The sequence below is a fragment of the Saccopteryx leptura genome, chromosome 2 (assembly GCF_036850995.1).
Source record: "Saccopteryx leptura isolate mSacLep1 chromosome 2, mSacLep1_pri_phased_curated, whole genome shotgun sequence".
NCBI lineage: Eukaryota > Metazoa > Chordata > Mammalia > Chiroptera > Emballonuridae > Saccopteryx > Saccopteryx leptura.
Window position 1 is genome coordinate 173,399,589 of NC_089504.1, and position 20,957 is coordinate 173,420,545.

The window sequence follows — 20,957 nt, forward strand, 5'->3', positions numbered from 1 at the left end:
CCTCAATATACATTTGTTTTGGGATATTTGACATTGCTTTTATTTCACTTAATGATTTTCATATCATAATGCTCCATATCTGATGTCCTCAAACACACCTCCAAGCACAATATTATTTGTATCCCTGGTCATGGAGTTTTGTCTAAAGTCAACATAGTTGGGCTGCATTCCCTTCATTAATAGAGATGTTATCATAGTGAGGATTAGTATTTGTAGTCACATAACCAAGGGAAAGAACAGATCCAGTTCAGAGACTCGGTCGCTGCAGCACCTTGCCTTCTGAGGGTGAGGGGAAACCACCTGCATTGTACCTGGGCAAGCCTCAGGCCCACCACATACTAAATAGTCCTTTCAGAGAAAGAGAAGGCAACTGATTTTTCAGAGTGCCAATTCCCGATCACCACTAGGAAAACCTATTCCCTACCAACTGATTCCCTACCTCTAGGGTTTTAGTTTCTCCTTATCCCCACCAGGATAGTTCACAGGACACAATTATTCATAGCAGCACATTTTCAAAAGCCTAGGTAGTTAGTAAGACCATAGCTAGTAAGAACAGGCTTTAGCAGAACAGTTCAGGGTGAGCATTGGGGTAATTATATGTTCCACTTTGTATCCAGACCAGTTAACACCCATTATTTTAGCATAATCATTAATAGCAAATCCTTTTACTCTCAACTGGGCCCTGGGTTGCATAACAAATTATATAGAGAGTTGAGCTTTGCCACTGAGTTTTTTTATCTCTTCTGAGGGTCTTCTATCAGTGTGTAGTGAAGCTATACCTCCTCATTGTATTTAGCCTGCAGATATTTAATTATTGGGTTAAACTCTCTCATTCTTGTACTCTTTTTTTCTCACAAATGAACACATACTCACACACATATGCACACACACACACCACTAACTCCAAAGAAAAATGTAGTTCTCAGACTGACTACCTTTTAAGCATAATTTAAGAAGAAAAATGTTGCCTTAATATACCAGGGTACCTGCCCAGAGTGAACCCAGGGCACAGAGCTTCACATTATGATGCTAAGCATGGTTCATTTTCCAGTGGGGAGCATTGCTTTGTGTTTTCAGAAAGCAGAGATGTGGTGGTGACCTTTTATTTATAGAAAGATCTACCAGAGCTTTGAAAACATAAAATTTTCTTCCTTTTTAATAGATCACAGTTTAAAGCAAGTTATCTTCTTCCATCAGTCTCTGTAAGCAAAGGGTAACTGGAAAAATAATTTCTTTTCGGTCTAGGGCACATTCCCAGAGGCAGGTAGTGTGTGTGGGGGGGTGATGGGGGAGGGTATTGTTTTACTTACAAGTGGGCATCGGTATTCATATTTCGCAACAGCAGAAATTGAATCTTAGGACAATTACATAATTCATTCAAGACACAGCCAATAAGCAAGGGGGCAGCGGCTGATCTAATTCCATATCCTGAATCCTGAATGAATCCCCTCTACCACCTCCAAGCTATAACATAGTTTGTTCAATGTTTATCTTCCTGAGGAAAGCAGGGACGTTGGCTTTTCTGTGTTTAGCATATCTTAGGCATTTAATATATGTTAAATGGATGAGTGACTGAAGTGGTGCATGTGAGGGAGAAGGAATTTAAATGAGAATTAGAGTAACAAGGAAGTACTGTGTTGGATATGAAAGGCAAAGACAAAGGTGGTGGCAAGTGTCTGTCAGCACCTGTTTGCAAGGAATCTCTAGGACTGTTGCTAAGAATCCTCGGTCAGGAGCTGGTTCAGTACTGGGGGTGATATAATGAGGCAAAAAGTTCAGGAGTCACGGTTTGGTGACAGAATAGCTTGATAGGTATTTCCGAGCACCAACCTTGTCCCTTCAGCTAGAGAAACAGTGCAGGGCAGTGGTCAGGGTGTGGGCTCAGATTCAGTTATCTCTAGGGTTGAGCCTTTAAAAAAATCCTTAGAGGTAATCAGCCACTTTCAGGATCCCATTTTGTCTTCGAGACAGTTGAAGGGGGATACTACTATTTCCATTTTATGACTAAGCAACCTGACACTTTGGAGTGAAATTATCTGAATAAATTTATGCACAGCAGGTCAGCTTTCTAATCAGGGTCTCTCCTGACCCTGGAGATTGAGCTCTCAGCTCTCCTTTTACTCAGGAGGGCTTTATGAAAATGCTTTTACCACCAGCCCCACCTTGATGACATTACCTCCTACATCTCCAAAGGTGTTACATAAAGTGTGATTTTTATCAATTGTAAACATTAACAGAATACTTTTTGTGACCAGATAACCATTGTGATTGCTTTACATCTGTATATATTATTTATATATTATATATATGGCAAATATATATTAAGTAAATCCTTAAAACAATGCTGTGAGGCAGATACCAGGATTTTTCCCTATTTCTACAGATAAGGAAATCTAGGACATACTCTGGGTTAAGGAACTTGTCAAACATTGTGCAGCAAATAAGTAGTGGAGCTGGAATTTGAGTCGAGTAGTCTGGCTCTAGAATTTGTGTTCTCACCTACTGTGCAACCATTTATGTTCTCTGCTGACTCTTAGATAAGAAGGTAGCTAACTTGCTGAGGATTAGACCCATAAGTTAATTTCACTGAAAATCATTGCCACCTGTCAGGCTGCTCATCCTGAATGACGTTTCCACAAGGATAAGAGTCCCTGGATTTGTAAGAAAGATGATTATAAAAATAGCCAAGAATCACTGAGCACTCTTTGCATGCTGGACACAGTTCTGAGAGTTTTCCCTGTGTAATGCTGCTGACCAAGGCCAGGCAGGTCCACACTGGATTCGAGCAGGTCGTAGAGGAACTGCGGAGCCGGAAAGCACTGAGCCATTCTCATTTATTAGAGTCTTGCAACCAGAGGCAAATTAAATTTGGTTAAGGTCCCGGGCGTAGAAGAAAATATTGGGCACCATAATACAAAAGAGAGACAAGGAAAATAAAAATACTTTACATGTTAACCATAGTTTTTTAAAAAATTAAAAATATTATGTACTATTAATGTTAAAATTGCACATATAAAACCAAACTTGGTGTCATTAGAAAAAACTATAAAGTTGGGGTTTTGCGGGGTGTTCAGAAGTCAGGACCCAGAGCGCACGCCCGGTGCGCCCGCCATTAAATCCACCTCTGCTTGCAACAGCAGGTGACCAAACAGGCAGGGGAAAACCTCTTCTCATGGCAATAGGCAAATAAACAGCAAAAACAGCCCTCACAATGCTGGGTAGACACTGCCCTGAGTCACAATGCACTGTCCTGAGTCAAACCACCCTTAGCCTTACATAGGCTATGCACACACGGCTCTGCCTCATGCTCACACACTAATCATGCAAAGTACAAGCAAGCAAGCCTAACACAGCTGTTTTCTCAATACCCTGCTTTCTCTTAATCTTCCAAATAATAAAATAAAATAAAATAACATAGGTGTATCATTCTTGTTTCATAGATGAAGAAACTAAAGCATGGGTGTAAGTAATTTACTCAAAGTCAGGCAGCTAGTAACAGCTGTGTAAGACCGGCTTCTGTCTCATTTCCTAGTGTAACCACCAAACCCTCTGCAGCCTTCCCCCAGAGGCTGCTTTAGGGTTTGATTCATTAATTAGATTTGCTGGATGGTGTCTATTTTACACTGCCCTGGAGGGCATGTTACTGTATGTACTCACTTCACTTTCAGTAAAAAAAAGGCAAATTATCAAAAGAACAAAGTAACACCAGGGACCTTTGCAAGGAAATTAATTCCTGGGATGTAATTTGGTCAGGATCCACCTACTGCTAAAGTTTTTTTTTTAATTTTGCATCTGCATAAAGCTACATTTCCAATATACTCCAGGACTTGATGCTTATAATGACATCCCAGATTAATATCTAAAAGTTTAATGATATTTAGGAAATACTGTTTAAAGAAGCAAGGTAAGTATTTTAGAAAGCTTTATATCAGGAACATTTTAATAGAGGGTGTTGAATAATATACATACTATGATTAAACATATACATGTGTAAACAAAACATAAACATATTGTTACCAGACTACAACCGGTCTGGGGTTCAGGTCACCTGCCACTACAATAGCCAATAAGCAGATACTAGGTCTGAGAGGAAAACAGGCATTTCAAATCGAGATTCCAGCAACTTGAGAAGCCAGGCAGCATATCCCAGCCCAAAGCCTGCCTTCCAATCTCAGTTACGAAGGCTGATTATATACACTGTTCACAAAAATTAGAGGATATTTTATCGCTTCATATTCATTTTGAAATATCCCCTAATTTTTTGTGAGCAGTATACTTTTTCAGGTGAGGTTAGTATGATGGGAGGCATGCAGTTAGTCATAAAGCAGCTAGTTCCCAGCATTGTAAGAGTCATGAAGCAGGATGGCTGGTTCCTGGAATCCTAGAATCATAATTTATTCTCCATGGTGTTCTGATACAATCAGAGTCTTTACTGCTTCTTGGACTCCAGTCACCTCCTAAGGGGGATGGGAGTGTCCAGCTTCAGCTGTTCTACTGCATTCCTGAGTAGAACGTTCTCCTGCATTCCTGTGCTAAAGACAATCTAGGAAGTAGGTTGTATATGGTGCATTAGCAATTATATATATATATATATTATTTGTATACTATATCAATACCCTATCAATATGCCTTTCTATATTGTTTTTAAAAATATACATAAAATTATAAAAATTTAGAACCAGAGAGGAGTTTAGAGATCATGTGGTCCAGATTATGAAACTAAGTGAGGCCAACGTTGCTAATGTCATGTGGTGAGCTTTCAGACATCTTGCAAAATTTTAGATTATGCATCATGTTTTTATGAATTCTATCTTGATCTCTCTACTTGTACTTGCCCCTCACTGGGTGAAAATGACTTTTTGTTTTGTTTTTACATCTTAGCATATTTGATGTCTATTCCATCATGGCTACTATATCATGTTTACTTTTTGCATACACAAAGTCCTCAAAGTACACAAAACAAAGCTCTCTTCCTCTACTGACATTTAATTTCTTGAAAGCAGGGATGTTTATTCCTTTGGCTTTATATTCTTGGCAAATAGCCCAATGCCTGTGCGGGGTAAAATATATTAGTACTTTTCTTTCCACCTTCTAAATTCTTCTAGCTGGGCTAATAACCAAATTAACAGAGAGGAGATTAACAGGAGAAAATTTCAAGTTTAATACATGCACATGGGGACTCCACATAGACATGATTGTTCCATGAAAATTTCAAAGCCAGGAAGGCCACATTTGCTATATAAGACATTTTTGGAAAAAAGAGAAGGGTGGGCATTAGATTTCCGAAGTGAGAATGGGCAATTTACAGGTAGTTGAGGAAGAGTGAACACATCTGGCAGGTAAATCCTTGCTAGGGTACTCAGAAACTATGGTGTTTAGCCAACAGGCATCTTTCTGCCTCAAGCCCTTTTGTCTATCCTACTTAATTCAAATTAGGTTAAGGCAACATCCTAAAATCTGCTTCCTGAAGCAGGTTTTTTTTTGTTTGTTTGTTTTGTTTTTTTGTCTGAATATCTTGGTCAGGGAAAGAGGAAGTGTCAAAAGTTCTTTCTGAGTCTTTTATTTCTTTCTTCTTCTTCTTTTTTTTTTTTTTTTTTTTGTATTTTGCTGAAGTTAGAAGTGGGGAGGAAGTCAGACTCCAGCATTCGCCTGACCGGGATCCACCCAGCATGCCCACCAGGGGGCGATGCTCTGTTGTGGCCAGAGCCATTCTAGCACCTGAGGCAGAGGCCATGGAGCCATCCTCAGTGCCTGGGCCAACTTTGCTCCAATGAAGCCTTGGCTGCAGGAGGGGAAGAGAGAGACAGAGAGGAAGGAGAGGGGGAAGGGTGGAGAAGCAGATGGGTGCTTCTCCTGTGTGCCCTGACCAGGAATCAATCCCAGGACTTCCACATGCTAGGCCGACGCTCTACTGCTGAGCCAACCAGCCAGGGCCTGAGTCTTTTATTTCTTAATAAACAACTTAGAATCAATGTCCCAAAAAGCAGCTTCAGGGTGTCAGAATTTTGATCCCTTCACCTGGTACTTAATCAATAATAGATCTTCAATCTGTGAATGAGTTGGCAGAGATCTCACAATGAGATAGCAGTGGAGTGCAAAAGAGGACACAAGTTTCCCAACTTGCCAGGAACCAATGAGCTTTCTATTATATATACTTCCCTACTTCTTTATTCTCATTTGATTTTCACATCATGAATGCATTATAAAGTTATTTTTAAAAAGGACATTTTCAGAAGTTATAAACAACAACAAAAATCTTAATTGATATAACAGTATAAAATCCTTACCCAATGAATGGGTACTACAGAATATAATTTTTCAATGAGCTACTAGAATTTTTTTTTTTCCCCAAGTGAGAGGAGGAGAAATAGAGAGACAGACTCCTGCATGTGCCCCAACCGGGATCCACCTGGCAATCCCATCTGGGGCCATGCTCCCAACCCAGATATTTTTTAGCAACTGAGGCAGAGACTCCACAAAGCCATCCTGAGCACCCAGGTGATGCACTTGAACCAATCGAGCCATGTCTATGGGAGGGAAAGAGAAAAGAGAGAGAGAGAGAGAGAGAGAATGGGGGAAGGCTGGAGAAACATATAGTAGCTTTTCCTATGTGCCCTGACTGGGAATCAGCCCCAGGACATTCACATGCCAGGTCAACACTCGACTACTGAGCCTACCGGCCAGGGTGAGTCTTTCGTCTAAAATTTAAAAAAAAAAAAAAAAAAAAACTCTACTTTCCGTAATAATTTGACTTAGAATTTATATGCTTTTGATCTAGAGTGACACTCAGAACCTAGAAATTCCATGTTGAAATGGCTGAAGTGTAGAGGGAAAAGATAACTAAATTTGCTTTTGATGTCAATCATGGGCTATGAAGCACGACTTCCATGTGTGAGAAATAATTTCGTTGAAAGGGAGTGATTTCATTCACTCTTGAATAATAGTGATTTATTCTGTTTATAGGTGTCATGCTAGCTTCAAAGAATACCCCAGATTAGAAAACAAAAATGTATAGAATTATAACTGCATAATTAGATATGGGAAATAGAAGTTCATCCTTCTCTCAGGGGATAATTATTTCCTAAAAGTAAATGACTTTAGTAACTCTAGATCCATTTAGATTGTACATAACACACCATATAATACATTTTCAGAGCAGAAAAGAAACTTTGAGATCCTTCTAATTTTGTAGTTGATGAAAACTAAAGTCCAGATAAAATGATTTTTCAAAAATTGTCCTGACCAATACTTGACCAACACCAAGATCCCCTGGGTCAGAATACAATGTCACACTGCTTCTGTGATAGATAGGCTTTCATTGATTCTATCAGACTTTCATTTCATGGGACAAATGCTATGGGTTGAAATACTTTTAGCTAACATTATGTTTTTTATTTGTTACATGATATTAAATGTTCTCCTATCATATATGTCCAACTTTTTTATTTTAGAGATGATGAATTGTGATTTAGGAAGATTAACCAATTTACCAAAGATTAAATAGTCTATTTGTGGTAGTACTGGAAACAGAACCCAAGACTTCTGATGTACCAATACAGGGCTCACTGAGTGTATCTCCCCTCCTAAACCCATACTTACCTCTCCAAATGAGCAAATTCAATACATGTACACACATATCCAAAAATTAATAAGGTCAAATATATATATTTTTAATTTTCAGTAAGTTTATCTAAATCTGAACTTGAAAATTTTTTTTGACAACTCTTATAGTAAACTGTTTATTTTTTCATTTATTCATCAAGCATATTGATTTTTTTATTATAGATCTCAAATTGTAACCTCAAGCTGTAGAGTTAGAGATGAATAATCATGAATTTGGGCCTCACAATTTAACAGAGGGAAATAAGGAGTAAATGTAAAAAACTATCACAGGAATTGCAGAAAAAGAAAGAAAATATTAGAGGAGAGAAGACGGGTCCAGTCTCCCCAAGGGTCTGATTAACAGCTTCACAGTGTAGGTATTGCAATGTTTTGAAATTGAAAGATGGGCTAGATATTTCCTAGGGAGTAAAATTTGAAGCAAAGATTCAAGAAAAAGAGAGAGGTGGTCTGAGCAAAGAAATAAGATTCTAAAAATAGTTTATATGACTCTAGTGTAGGTGCAACAGAACACACAGGAAAGTGAGGCTGTAAAAGTCAGAGATGCGCTGATGGAAGGATGCTTGGGCTCTGCCTAGGATTTAAATTTATTCTATGAATAATGAAGAGCTAAGAATGGTTTTATACCCTGGGCTTAATCGTAGAAAAATCCACCATGGTAGAAAATGTGTATTTATATGTGTGTAAGGGAACAAGCTAGCAAGTGGGAAGACCAGTCAGGGGTCCCTCATGGTTATGCCATGAAAAGATGGTAAGAATGCCTAAGTTAGAAGTAAAGTTTCAGAGAAGGGAGGGAAATCAAGATGAACAGGAAGAAGAATGAGGGAAATTTGTGAGCAGAGAGATGTGGCAGTAGGTAATGAAAGTGACCTTGAACTGAGAATTAAGGAAGCTGAACCTAATTATGGATCTTCTACACTCTTAACTGTGATTTTGAACTAGTGAGTATTCTAGATACTTTCAAACCATCAGGGTTTTTTTTGTAATATAGCGAAATGGGACTTTATTATTATTATTTTAAATTTTTATTTTGACAACTAAGTTTAATAGGATGACATTAGTCAACTACAGTATGGACTTTATTATATTTAAAGTCTCTAAAAGTCAATGATTCTCTCTTAAATGTCTGTGTTATATAAATAAATTCAAGAGTCTAAGTAAAGTTTTCTTAGTCTCTATAATAATTATGGCTAATATTTACTTTTTATCAAATATAAGCATCATTACGAATGCTGACTCAGTTGATCCTCATTTCATCCCTTTATGATAGATATTATAATTTCTATTTTACTGATGAGAACCTGAAGCAAACAGTGGCAAAATAATTTTTTCAAATTACATTCTTTGTTGTTTTTTGCATGTCTTAGTCCGTTTGAGCTGCTATAACAAAATACTAATAATTGGGTGGCTATAAACAAAGACATTTATTTCTCATAGTTCTGGTGGCTAGAAGTTAAAGATCAGAGTACCAGCATAGTTGAGTGAGAGTCCTCTTCTGGGGTGCAGGCTTCACGCTATGTCCTCATATTGCAGAAGAGGGCCTATTTTATACTCTTGGGGGCCTCTTTTATGAGGATACTAAACCTAATGACCCTCTCTCTTAATACCATCACCTTGGGATCTAGGTTTTTATCATGTGAATAATGGGGAGACAAACATTCAGACCATATACTGCTTTATCTACCCACTGTGCAATTTCCCATAAGGAGCATTTGAACTGTACCTGACTCCTTCCTAGGCCTATTAATAGGAATATTATTGCATATTACTTAATACTTGCTATTTTAACAGACAACACCTTGAAATCTCATTGGCTTAACATAGCCTAAGTTTATTTCTGGTGCATATGAAACCAATTAATGTCGGGGAATAGATCTCTCCTCTATGCAGTCATTCAGGGACCCACGTTGATTGTGGCTCTTCAAGGTCACTGTAAGGCCAGGGGCCACCACCATCATCATGGCCATTCACGTGCAGGTTCTCATTAGATTTAGGCAGACGGTAAAGAAACAGCGGAGCCAGAAGATGGTAGGCCATTCCTTTGTTCTAGCCTCGCACCTGGCCTGTGAGAAACACAGAGAGGGAAAACACTTCTCTTTTCATTCAAGGCTCCCAAAGCCACTGAATCATCCAGTTTTTCCTAGAATCAAAGGCCCCCACCAGTCTTAGCCACATCTTGTTCCCCATCTGCCAACATAACTTCTTACTCTGCAAAACTGGCTTCTCTTTTCTTCCCTTTCATCTTGGCTTCTTCTTTCTCTTCCCCTTCTTCCTCTTTCTAAAAAACTACCTGGGCCCACAAAGACCCCTCCTCCAGCACACATTAGCATAACAAAGCCCCTTCCCAAACAGGAAGGTAATTAGCAGTTTCACCTGGGCAGCACTATTCATGTGGGCAGCGTCATTTTTAACAAAGTGAGCAAACATAAAAATCACATTTTACAAACTTATTTGTCCAACAGTCACCTTTGGTGATGACGTCTAACTTACAAAGAAAGAGAGAGTAGATGATGGAGGAGGTTTTTAAAGGCTCAGTCTTCAGAGAGTATAACTTACTTCTGCCCACATTCCATGTGTCCCATGCAAGGGAAAATAGAAAATAAATATTAGTTGTGTGTCTAGGAGGAGAGAGAAAGTTAGGCACCCCTCTTCTAAAAGCTGGGATTTGAACCTAAACTATCTAACTTTAGTATCCTCACCCAAACCACTGTGCAAAACCATCTTTTGTACTTGATTTCTCTCATGGAATCAACAGCAATTAAACTGTTTTATGTATAAAACAATATGAGGATGTAGGTTGACTTTATAGTTAATATTATACTGTGCAGTTAAGATTCATGGCTTTATACAGGTAAGAAATATAACCAGAATATAGATAAATTTCATAAACTCCCTTCTGTTTTTTATTTGGTGTAGAAACTTAATGAAGTTAATTTGTTAGTCTAAAGTGATTTAGAAATCTGTTTTACTTTGTTATTTTCTAATAGGTCTAATATACTGTTCACAAAAATTAGGGGATATTTTATTGCTTCATATTCATTTTTGAAATATCCCCTAATTTTTGTGAGAAGTATATATTGTGCCCTTTATAATGACACTTAATCATTTTATATGCTCATAGAATTTTAGAATTGAAAGTAATCTTTAAATCAACTAACTCCAAAACTAGTCTGATTTCTTATTTTGCAGAGAAGGAAAAAGACCCAGAGACGTAAATGACTTACTCAAGATTATACTCTTTAGGGACAAAGAACTATGCATTTGGGCCCAAATATCTAATTTCTTTTCACTGATCTTTCTACTCATTGTTATTTTCTTTAGGAGCACTTGGCTGTGCTGCCTTTCCTAGAAACACTTATGGGAATATTATTAATCATTAAAGAAGAGTGTGACTCATATAGTGTAGGAATTAGAGATATTCTGACTGTTCACATTTTTTGTGTGTATAATTGGGATTATTCAAGAACTCTGCTTTTACCTTTTGCCATTAGAAACATTTTAAAAACCATATTCCCTTCATAGTAATTTGAAATAGTCTTAATATCATCATTTGAAATGTCAATTTTCACTATGAGTTTCAAGTAGAAAGTGTGGCTGCTAGATTATGAATTTCCTGGGTACTTTGACGGTAGAAATTTCTCTTGCTCTTTGTTTTAAATTAATTTTATTGGGGTGACACTGGTTAATATAATTACACAGGTGTCCTATCCTACAGCACATCATCTGTAGACTATATTGTGTGTTCACCCCCTTTCCCAAGTTAAGTCTTTGTCCATCACCTTTTTCTTTTAAAAGTACAGGTAAAGAATCCTGCTAATAATTTTTGTTCATTATAACTTTAATTAAAAAAAGATAAATAACAGCCTGACCAGGCGGTGGCACAGTGCATAGAGCATCAGACTGTGATGCGGAGGACCCAGGTTTGAGACCCCGAGTTCACCAGCTTGAGTGTGGGCTCATCTGATTTGAGCAAAGCTCACTAGCTTGGACCCAAGGTCGCTGGCTCAAGCAAGGGGTTACTCGGTCTGCTGTCGCCCCACAGTCAAGGCACATATGAGAAAGCAATCAATGAATAACTAAGGTGTCACAACGAAAAACTGATGATTGATGCTTCTCATCTCTCTCCATTGCTCTCTGTCTGTCCCTATCTATCCCTCTCTCTGACTTTCTCTCTCTGTCTCTATAAAAAAAAAAGATAAATAACATAATCAGCACAGTTTTGGGTGTTAAAGAACAAAGACATCATTGGGTTTCCTCAAGGGAAAAAAGGGAGTTCATTGAAACTTATTGTTTAAAATATTTCAGGAAGACATCACAAAGGGCAGACACCGAGGCAGCGGGTGGGACTACCCAATTATCTGTTATCTGTCTTTGCCCCTCTCCTGTCTGCTTCCTTTGAAACCTCCATTTCTCAGCACCATGAGGTGCACAGAACGCTCCATAGGTCACCTGATTCCAAATGTCAGGTTACCTTTGGGAGCAGATGCCCATTTCCATGTGACAATTCTGACTTTTAGTTCGAATTTCCAAAGGGAAGGATTTGATACAATTCTTGTTTAAAATGAGGATATACAAGATGTTCATGTTTAACTGAGGGGAAATAAATCCAAAATTCTTGCAAGATCAAATCTTCTGTTCAGCCCTTTTCTCTTAACATAGACTGAGCATATCCTCTGGTTGAGAGTTTACTTTTGTTAATAGAGACTGTACTGTTATTAGAGTTATTCTTTAGTGGTGATCTATCTGTCTTTCCCCAATAATTTTATTTTTTCTGTATAAAATTGGAGAAGTTTCAAAAAACAGGTTTTGTAAAAATGTCACTGGTACTTGGCTGTTTCCTTCCTGATCATCCTGACTCCATAAATTATGCAAATTTTTGAAATTTCATTGAGCTATTTAAATGACCATTTCTTTTCATTAGACTGCTTCACCAGAAAGTCTAAAACTGTGCCCTAGTTTCTCATTCTAATGAATTAAAGTGAGAAATTAGCTGTCTCAGAAAGTTTTTGTTTCAGCACATTTTTTTTCATTTAAAGTGATTTACAGCAACCTAAATCCATTAACTAACTTGCATTTTAGATGCTTATTTTGGTGCATGTAGGTGACACTTTATTTCTGCTTAGAAGGTAAAATGCAGACTCTATGGGGAGCTAGTTAATTTGGGTAAAACTATTAAATAGAAGTGTATGAAGACAAAATATCAGAAGCAATAAACAAATCAGTAGAAATAAAAACTAAAATTCAATGGAGAGGAAACCAGGTAGGTACAAGTTTATAACTTAATGATAAATTTACTCTCTCTAGCTTAAGTATCAGATTTAATTTTTCTTTACACCTATCGTGTCAATACAAGTATATATAGATTTTTTGAAAATTAGAACTTTTATAAAATCGAGATAACTTTTCCTAACAGCTGCCTTTGTAGTTTATATATAATGCATTATTTTGATTTTCACTGATTAAAAGTAAAAATTAAGATAATTAACAAGGAAGTTGCTAAACAATTGAAAAATAATTTCACGTATACTGTCTCATTAATCTTTGAAAGGACTCTATAGAGCCTTTTAGACATGAAGAAACCAGTTCTTTGAAGATGAATAGACTTGTTTAAATGTTTACTCAGTCTAGTAAAGGTGAAAATATGCCAAGACTGAGGTAGTCATTTCCAGAGCCCATGTCTTTTCCAGGCTACCAAGCAGTGCATGTGGGGACAGTGATATACTTCCTGCATTTTTCCACATCATCTGGAACTGTAGTGTGTTGCACATGTGGAGCTCTGTAGAACAGGAACTAGACCATAGTGTTTAAGGTCATAGTTTCTGAAAGCAAACTATGCTTGGACTTTCATCTCTGGTTTTGTCTTTTACTAGCTATAGTACCTTGGGCAAGCTACTTAACATTTCTGTGGTTCACTTTCTGCATCTGTAAGTTGGGGATAATTATAGTTTCCCTTGTAATGGTTGCTGTGATAATAAAATGGAGTAATGCTTGGCATACAGTGAAAATTTAGTAAATGTTAACAATCACTGATAGATATTCCATAAATTGTTTCCAGAGTGAATGAATTGTTCTTACATACAGAATGTGATATGTATAACTTATGCTCTTATTAACCTATGATCTGGAACTTCTACTCAAGGTTAATGGATTTGCACACATTTTCTATCATCAACCCATTTTTCATAACTATGTATTTATAGTTGGTTCACAGGTGATGAGTAAAATATGACCATATTAATATATATAAACATATGTATACATAAAATTATGTGTATGTGTGATGTTAAAAAATCTATGCATGCTTACAAATTACATGGTATTTAATTTAGATTTTGCCCCCTTAGGAGTTCCTATTAATAGGTAAAAAAGCATTTAGAAACAAAAAAGCAGTTGGAAAAAATGGCTTATAGGACTTCATGCCAGAATATGAGTCATAACAGGTTTGCAAACCATTTAGGAATCTTAAGATATGATTTAGGTGGCAGTTACTTAAGGCCATGTTTCTGGGGCATTCTAGGGCCAATGATCCTATTGCTGAAATAAAATATAAAGGTAATAAGCTCGGAAGGCACCATTAGAGATGGGTAAGACTTTTTATCCCTATTTTTATAAGAATTAAACTGGTTTGTCTTGTGTCATTTCACAAAATTGGAGGTGGCAAATTTGTGTTTTTGCATCACATCCAGAGAAGGAAAAATAGCAGAATAACAAAAAGGTTTTGTTTTTTTTCAACTTGGAAATTCTGACATAAAAAATAAAAATGTGTTTGTTCTTTTCTCATTTAACTCTTCTCCGGGTTATCTTGCATCATTTTATTATGATACTACCTGATTATCTGTGAAGTCTATTTTGTTAATTTGGAAGGCCCTGATGTTTGATTAGGTTAGTATATCATGAGCTCTGTCTGAATCTGTCTATAGAGAATTCTAGTAACTGCTTGAATTTCTTACAGTCTCATTAACCTTTTAAGAGAAAACCACAGGAATTAGTTTTACCTTCATAAAAGTATTTGTTTAGGCCCTGGCTGGTTGGCTCAGTGGTAGAGCGTCAGCCTGGCATGCAGGAGTCCTGGGTTTGATTCCCGGCCAGGGCACACAGGAGAAGCACCCATCTGCTTCTCCACCCCTCCCCTTCTCCTTCCTCTCTGTCTTTCTCTTCCCCTCCCGCAGCCAAGGCTCCATTGGAGCAAAGTTTGCCTGGGTGTTGAGGATGGCTCCATGGCCTCTGCCTCAGGCACTAGAATGGCCCTGGTTGCAACAGAGCAACACCCCAGATGGGCAGAGCATCACCCCCTGGTGGGCATGCCGGGTGGATCCCGGTCGGGCACATGCGGGTGTCTGTCTGACTGCCTCCCCGATTCCAACTTCAGAAAAATAAAAAATAAAAAAGTGTTTGTTTACACTCTATTAAACACATACCTCATACTGAGCAGTTTACATGGAAAATTAGACTTTGTTCACAAGAATGTGGTTATCATAAGAGATTAAGCCATACACACACACACACACACACACACACACACACACACACACACACATATACACATGCTATGCTTAGGAGAACTAAATTCCGCTAGAAGATTCATTTTCCTTTTTGAGGTATCATCTCATTTGGCATATCTGCCAGCACAGATAAAGTAATACTGAACTGTCAGGACTCTCCCTACTTTTGACTCTCTCATTCCCCCATAATAAGCTTTACAACTTCAGTTTTAATAAGAACAACAAAGGCTGAGGGAGAGTTTTCACGAAATCCTACTTCTCACCAGAAGACTAAACCTGTGTGTCTGAGTTGTATTCATAGGCAAGGAAGGGCAAGTTCAGGGCAGGCAAGCCTTGTGTCTGTCAGACTTGCTCTCCCTGGGCACCTTTATTATTAATCCCTTAATACTTAGTACCGTGTTCTCTGCAGGGGGCCATGCCTCTGTCCTCCCAGTACAGTTCCTATCTTATCCTTCTCTTTGTTATAACACATGGACATCATTTTACTTCCTTTCTTCTCAAAGAAGAAAGAAGCACACTTTCTTCACTAGAGCTCTGAGATATGAAACTTAGGTAATGTAATTATTCAATTGTGGAATTATTCATTATAATCCATTGAATTTTATAGATATCTAAACTTTTTAAAAAATATTTATTCTTCATTGACTCAAATAAGGTAGAATGATCCAGATTTTGAGATATCATACTTAACTGAATTATCCTCTAACTAATATATCTGGCAGAATATACTGCGCCATCTAGGAAGCAGTTGAAAGCAGTACTGTGCAGCCAAGGTTAGCTAAGTTTTGGAGTAATAACAACCAACCTCCACATTTTAGAGACCTGTCAAGATTTAAGGGTTATCTCTCATGCGTAGGTCCATTGTGGTTGGTGGGGACTCTGTTCCATGCCCATTCAGTTGGGGACTCAGCTTGATATAGTTTCCACTATCAGGAACATAATCGGTCTTTCTGATGGTAGGGGGAAATGCGGTAAATTACACACCAGCTTCTTTATATTTTTAGTTTATTTTTCAGTTACAGTTGACACATATTATTAATTTCAGTTGTGCCACCTAGTGATTAGACATTTATGTACCTCATGAAATTATCCCCCAATAAGTCTAGTGCCCATCTGACAGCACACATAGTTATTACAATATTACTGACTATATTCTCTATGTTGCACTTTACATCCCGTGACTATTTTGTAACAAATTTGTTCTTCTTAATCCCTTCATCTTTTCACCACTAATTTGTCCTCTGTAGCTATGAGTTTCTGTTTTGCTTACTCCTTTATTTTGTTTTTAAATTCCATATATGTCTATTCATACACCATTTGTTTTTTTCTTTCTGATTTACTTCACTTAACGTAATACCCTCTAAGTCCATCCATGTTGTTGCAAAAGGTAAGATTTCACTCTTTTTATGATTATTCCATTGTAATATGTAACACAACTTCTTTATCCATTTGTCTGTAAACCTTTCCATGGTAATTTGGTACAGTCTGTGGCTTGAAATAACACCTATTGTTTTAGATTTCTTGAGTTTGCTTCTTCCTTAAGCCCTATTTCTTAAATGATGCTGCCTGATTTATATCTCTGAGTGTCTTATAAGGATCTCACATTTAACACAAACAATAGAAAACTACAGATATTATAGCTCAACCCACCTTTTGCAAAATTCTCCTTTCCCCAAGACTTCTGTATCTACTAGCACCACCAACCTCTAATTGCTCAGGACAAATTTAGGAGTAATCCCTAATTTCTTTCTCCCTCACAGCTCACATTCTATCCATTAGCAAGTCAAACCAACTCTACTGAAATATCCCTAACCTGCTACTTCTCCACAATTCTGCTCTTAGTCAAGTCTAAGTTTCATCATTTACACTTACTGCAATCTCTTCATAATTAATTTTTCTGCTTCCACTCTGGCTTCCTTCAATTTATTCTCTAAGAAGCAGCCTGAGCAAACTTCTAAAGTGTGAATGAGATTATACAATTTCTACACAAAGACTTTCTTGCTCTTACTGTGGCATAGCACCCCCTACATGATCTTCCTACATTTCTGACACATTTCCCTTTGCCTCTCAATTGTTCAACCATACAGGTCTTCTTGCTGCCCTGAGAGCATACCATGCTCTGCCTCATGTCAGCACCTTGTCCTTGCTGCTCCTTCTCTTTAGAGGGCTCTCTCTGTCTTAGAGCTCCATAATGGATGCCTTTCTCCTTACTCAAGTCATCATTCTGGGACCTTCTGAGAGAGGTCTTCCTTGAGACTCTTACTAAAATATACATTCTCTCCCTGCTCAATTACCCTCAAATTACATACTGCGTCTCCTTCAAGGCATTTACAAATCTAATATGGTCCTATGGATCCATTAACTTAGGTACTAACTGTTTTCTACAAAAGAATACGAGCTCTTTGAAGGCAGCGTCTTTGTTTCTCTTCTTCACTTCTGCTTCCCCAGGACTCAGAACCGTGCCTGGCATGTGGTACTGACTCAATTAAAATGTGACCAAGTACAGTGTAGAAAGCAGTACAATGGCTTATATAATACAAAACAGTCAATAAATTAAAACAAATGGAAGCATCCTTAGCTTAAAAAGTACTTTCCAGAGCATGAGAGGATAGGAACAGAAGTCTGGCTCTTATGTTTTTAGCTGTTGTAGAGATAGCTTTATGTTTGAATCAAACACAGAAAAATCCTCATTTGTGTCCACAGTGGCAGAAAAATCTTCATGACCTTGGAAATGGTTTTTGCTTCTTGAAAGTTCTTTTATTACATGTCAAAGCTATATGTCATATCAGAGTTTCTTGGTCTCACATTGAGGAATGAGGTGGACCATATGAGTGATTTGCTCTCTTTCACAAGAAAAACCTAAACAGACTATTCAACCTAACTTCTTGCACATTGGTTCCTCATCTCTCACAGGAAGATTATTACAATATAAATGCATAATGTGCTGATCTCATTTACAATGGGCATCAATATGTTTATGACATTCATTTCTGTTTTTACGGCAATCACGATCTTAAAACTTCTGAAAGTGTAGGATTTCAACACGTTTGACTCTAAGCTATTTTTATTTTTAGCAAAAACTTTTGCTTTATCATTTCACAGTAGGGTTAATACTTTGAGGAAGAAATACTAAAAAAAAATAATGATGACAGCACACTAGAACCTTATCATAATGTGATCAGTCAGGTCCAAAAATTTCAATCACCCCCACATTTCACCTGTGTAGCCTTACTGAAAGGTGAATGAAACGAGCAGGAAGCCTCACAGTGTTCTGGATTGGGTTTCGAGCTGGATGTCAATCCACCCAAGTTCTGACTGCACTTGGTGCCATTTGTGGCAGTTGTTCCCTCAGGCAAAATGAGAAGAATTGATGTTTGGGTCCTGAAACTGACTGGAAACTTTGGGACAATAAAAGCCTTTTCAAGAATTAAACACTTAGTTCATTTCCAGGGAAATTGTGCAGATGAACACTAAATAAGGGGGGATTCCCCATTCATCATAACTTCTTAAAAACTGGTATTCATCCTGACTTTACACTCAACCCCAGAAGAACCTCATATCACCCCTCAGCCACATTGTAGTGTACCTTTTCCAGGGGTTTATCTTAATTTAACATGTTGATCAAAAAGGTGTGAAAAGAAGTCACATGCAAATAAATATGTTTTTGATGGCATCATACATTGCCTCTATATTTTAGATTGTCCTAACAGATTATTTCAATATAGTCATTAATTTTCCTGCTTTACCAAGCATTTACTGACAGAAATGGTCTTGCCACATTTGGGGAGGAAAAAATGAAATCTGCCGTATGGAGTCAGCATCATTGTATTTCTAGTTTCATGCATGATAGGTCCCTCATAGAGCTATATATAATGCATTTCTAACTAAAAAGAGGGAGGAAGTGTCCAAAGCTTTCTCAAAGTTGTCTCATCTTTTGTTTTTGTTTGTACAGCTCACCATGTTAAAACGGGCACTTGTGAGGTGGTGGCACTCCACAGATGCTGTAATAAGAACAAGATAGAAGAACGGTCACAAACTGTCAAGTGCTCCTGCTTCCCCGGGCAGGTGGCAGGCACCACGCGAGCTGCTCCATCTTGCGTGGACGGTGCGACCTTTATATTGCTCATCGTGGTAGTGTAGCTGGGGACTGCTTAGAACCGGAACCCACTATAATGCTGTTAATTGGTGTCAATTCTGAGGCACTACACTATAAATCATGTGGTTGGCGTGAGGTTATTTGGAAGAATGTCTAAGATCTTGTGCAGTTTAGTAACAAAAGGCATTATAATGAGGTTCCAACAAGTCCATGTGCTTCTTGCTTTAATACATGAAATACTGATTTGCCAGCTGAGGATGTATGTGTATCAATTAATTGGGAAAGAAAAAATGAAAACATATGATTAAATAATATAAACTTCCAAACCCATGGATAGTTCTTAAGAATAAAAAAATAAACAGTATATATAATATATATGTTTAGTTGTGGATTTCCATAAAATCCATTTATTATAAAGATGCATCAAAATATTACTTGACTGTTCACCTAATGAAAATAAGATATAAATCTTTATATGAATTATTTAATTGATTTTACCATAAAAAATCATTTAATTGTTCATGTTATCATTTCTTGTGACGATGGTTACTGCCCACAGTAAAAAAAAAATTGCTTTAATCTAATGCCTTCTTGATTTTCAGCCTACTGTGGGAAATATAACATTTATTTTATAATATCTACTCTAAATTGGTTAAATATTATTTTTTATGTTTATGTAAGTCAGTGCATGCCTACATACTCATAGTTTCTTTCAAATATATTAGTTTTCATGAAAAATCCTTCAACAACATGCTTATAGTTCACACTACAGTATTGTACATTTAAAACTTAAGAGGGTAGATCTTATGTAAAGTGTTTTTATAACAATAAAGTAAAATTTAAAATTAAAATAATTGTTCTCAGAAAATGCAGATTTATCCATCTTAGAGAAAAAAGGAAGCAGGCCTCACAACCCAGTCTGTCCAGTGGTGGGAAAAATTAGTGGCTTTGTTTTTCTTTAAATATGCACTCAGGGAATGAATGCACCTGAATAGAAAACATTGAATCAATTTTTGTATACCCTGTAGCTTCAATAGTGGAACAGAAGTGGTGGTGTCACATGCAGCCATGTCTTGAGGGAGAGGAATGTAAAGTTCTTCCGGATCGGAAAGGATGGAGCTGTTCCTCTGGGAATAAAGTGAAAACAACTAGGGTAAGTGGACAGCCAGCTTGGAAAAGCAAAATGTCTCTGAACTAAGAAAGCATGGAGAGTGTGCAGTGACATCTTTAAATTGTGGTTATTGAATGAGAATATAATTTTCCATAGTATATTTTCCCCATTTTCTCCCTAATTCATCTTTTTCATAGCACATGGTAACTTCATTGAGAATAACATCTATAGATTGCCATCAACTTTCATGTTATCAAGTAAACGCTGTTCCTTCATGAGATACTGATATGTGAAACACCACAAGGCTGCATATTAAAAATGCTGGGGGTGACCTCAATCCCTTCTTCTTCTCATGGATAATAATCTGAATAGATTCTCAAAAAGAAAAAAAAGATTTTGTTATATATATGACTCAATAAAATTTGCCAATCAAGATTCTTTCATTTTTATGAAAGTAATTATTTTGATCTCCCTGATTTCTGGATCGATAGTTTTCTAATAAAAATGTCAATCTTGAAATGGGCCTATTTAATTGATCTTACCATAAATAATTTGTTAAGTGCTCAAGTTGGCATGGTATATTTTAGGAGTCAATATTAAAAGATTATATTTAGGCAATGAGGTATTT

General features: G+C 37.2%; 1 protein-coding gene across 2 annotated transcripts in view; it reads left to right on the forward strand.

Moving 5' to 3' along the window:
• Positions 1 to 20,957, forward strand: part of TAFA2 (TAFA chemokine like family member 2) — a 541,685-nt gene that overhangs the window by 481,668 nt on the left and 39,060 nt on the right. For both annotated transcript variants that reach the window (XM_066369326.1, XM_066369327.1), the window contains 2 exons: positions 19,075 to 19,227; positions 20,247 to 20,371. In XM_066369326.1, the coding sequence (XP_066225423.1) occupies positions 19,075 to 19,227; positions 20,247 to 20,371 (278 nt within the window). The remainder of the gene's footprint in view (positions 1 to 19,074; positions 19,228 to 20,246; positions 20,372 to 20,957) is intronic.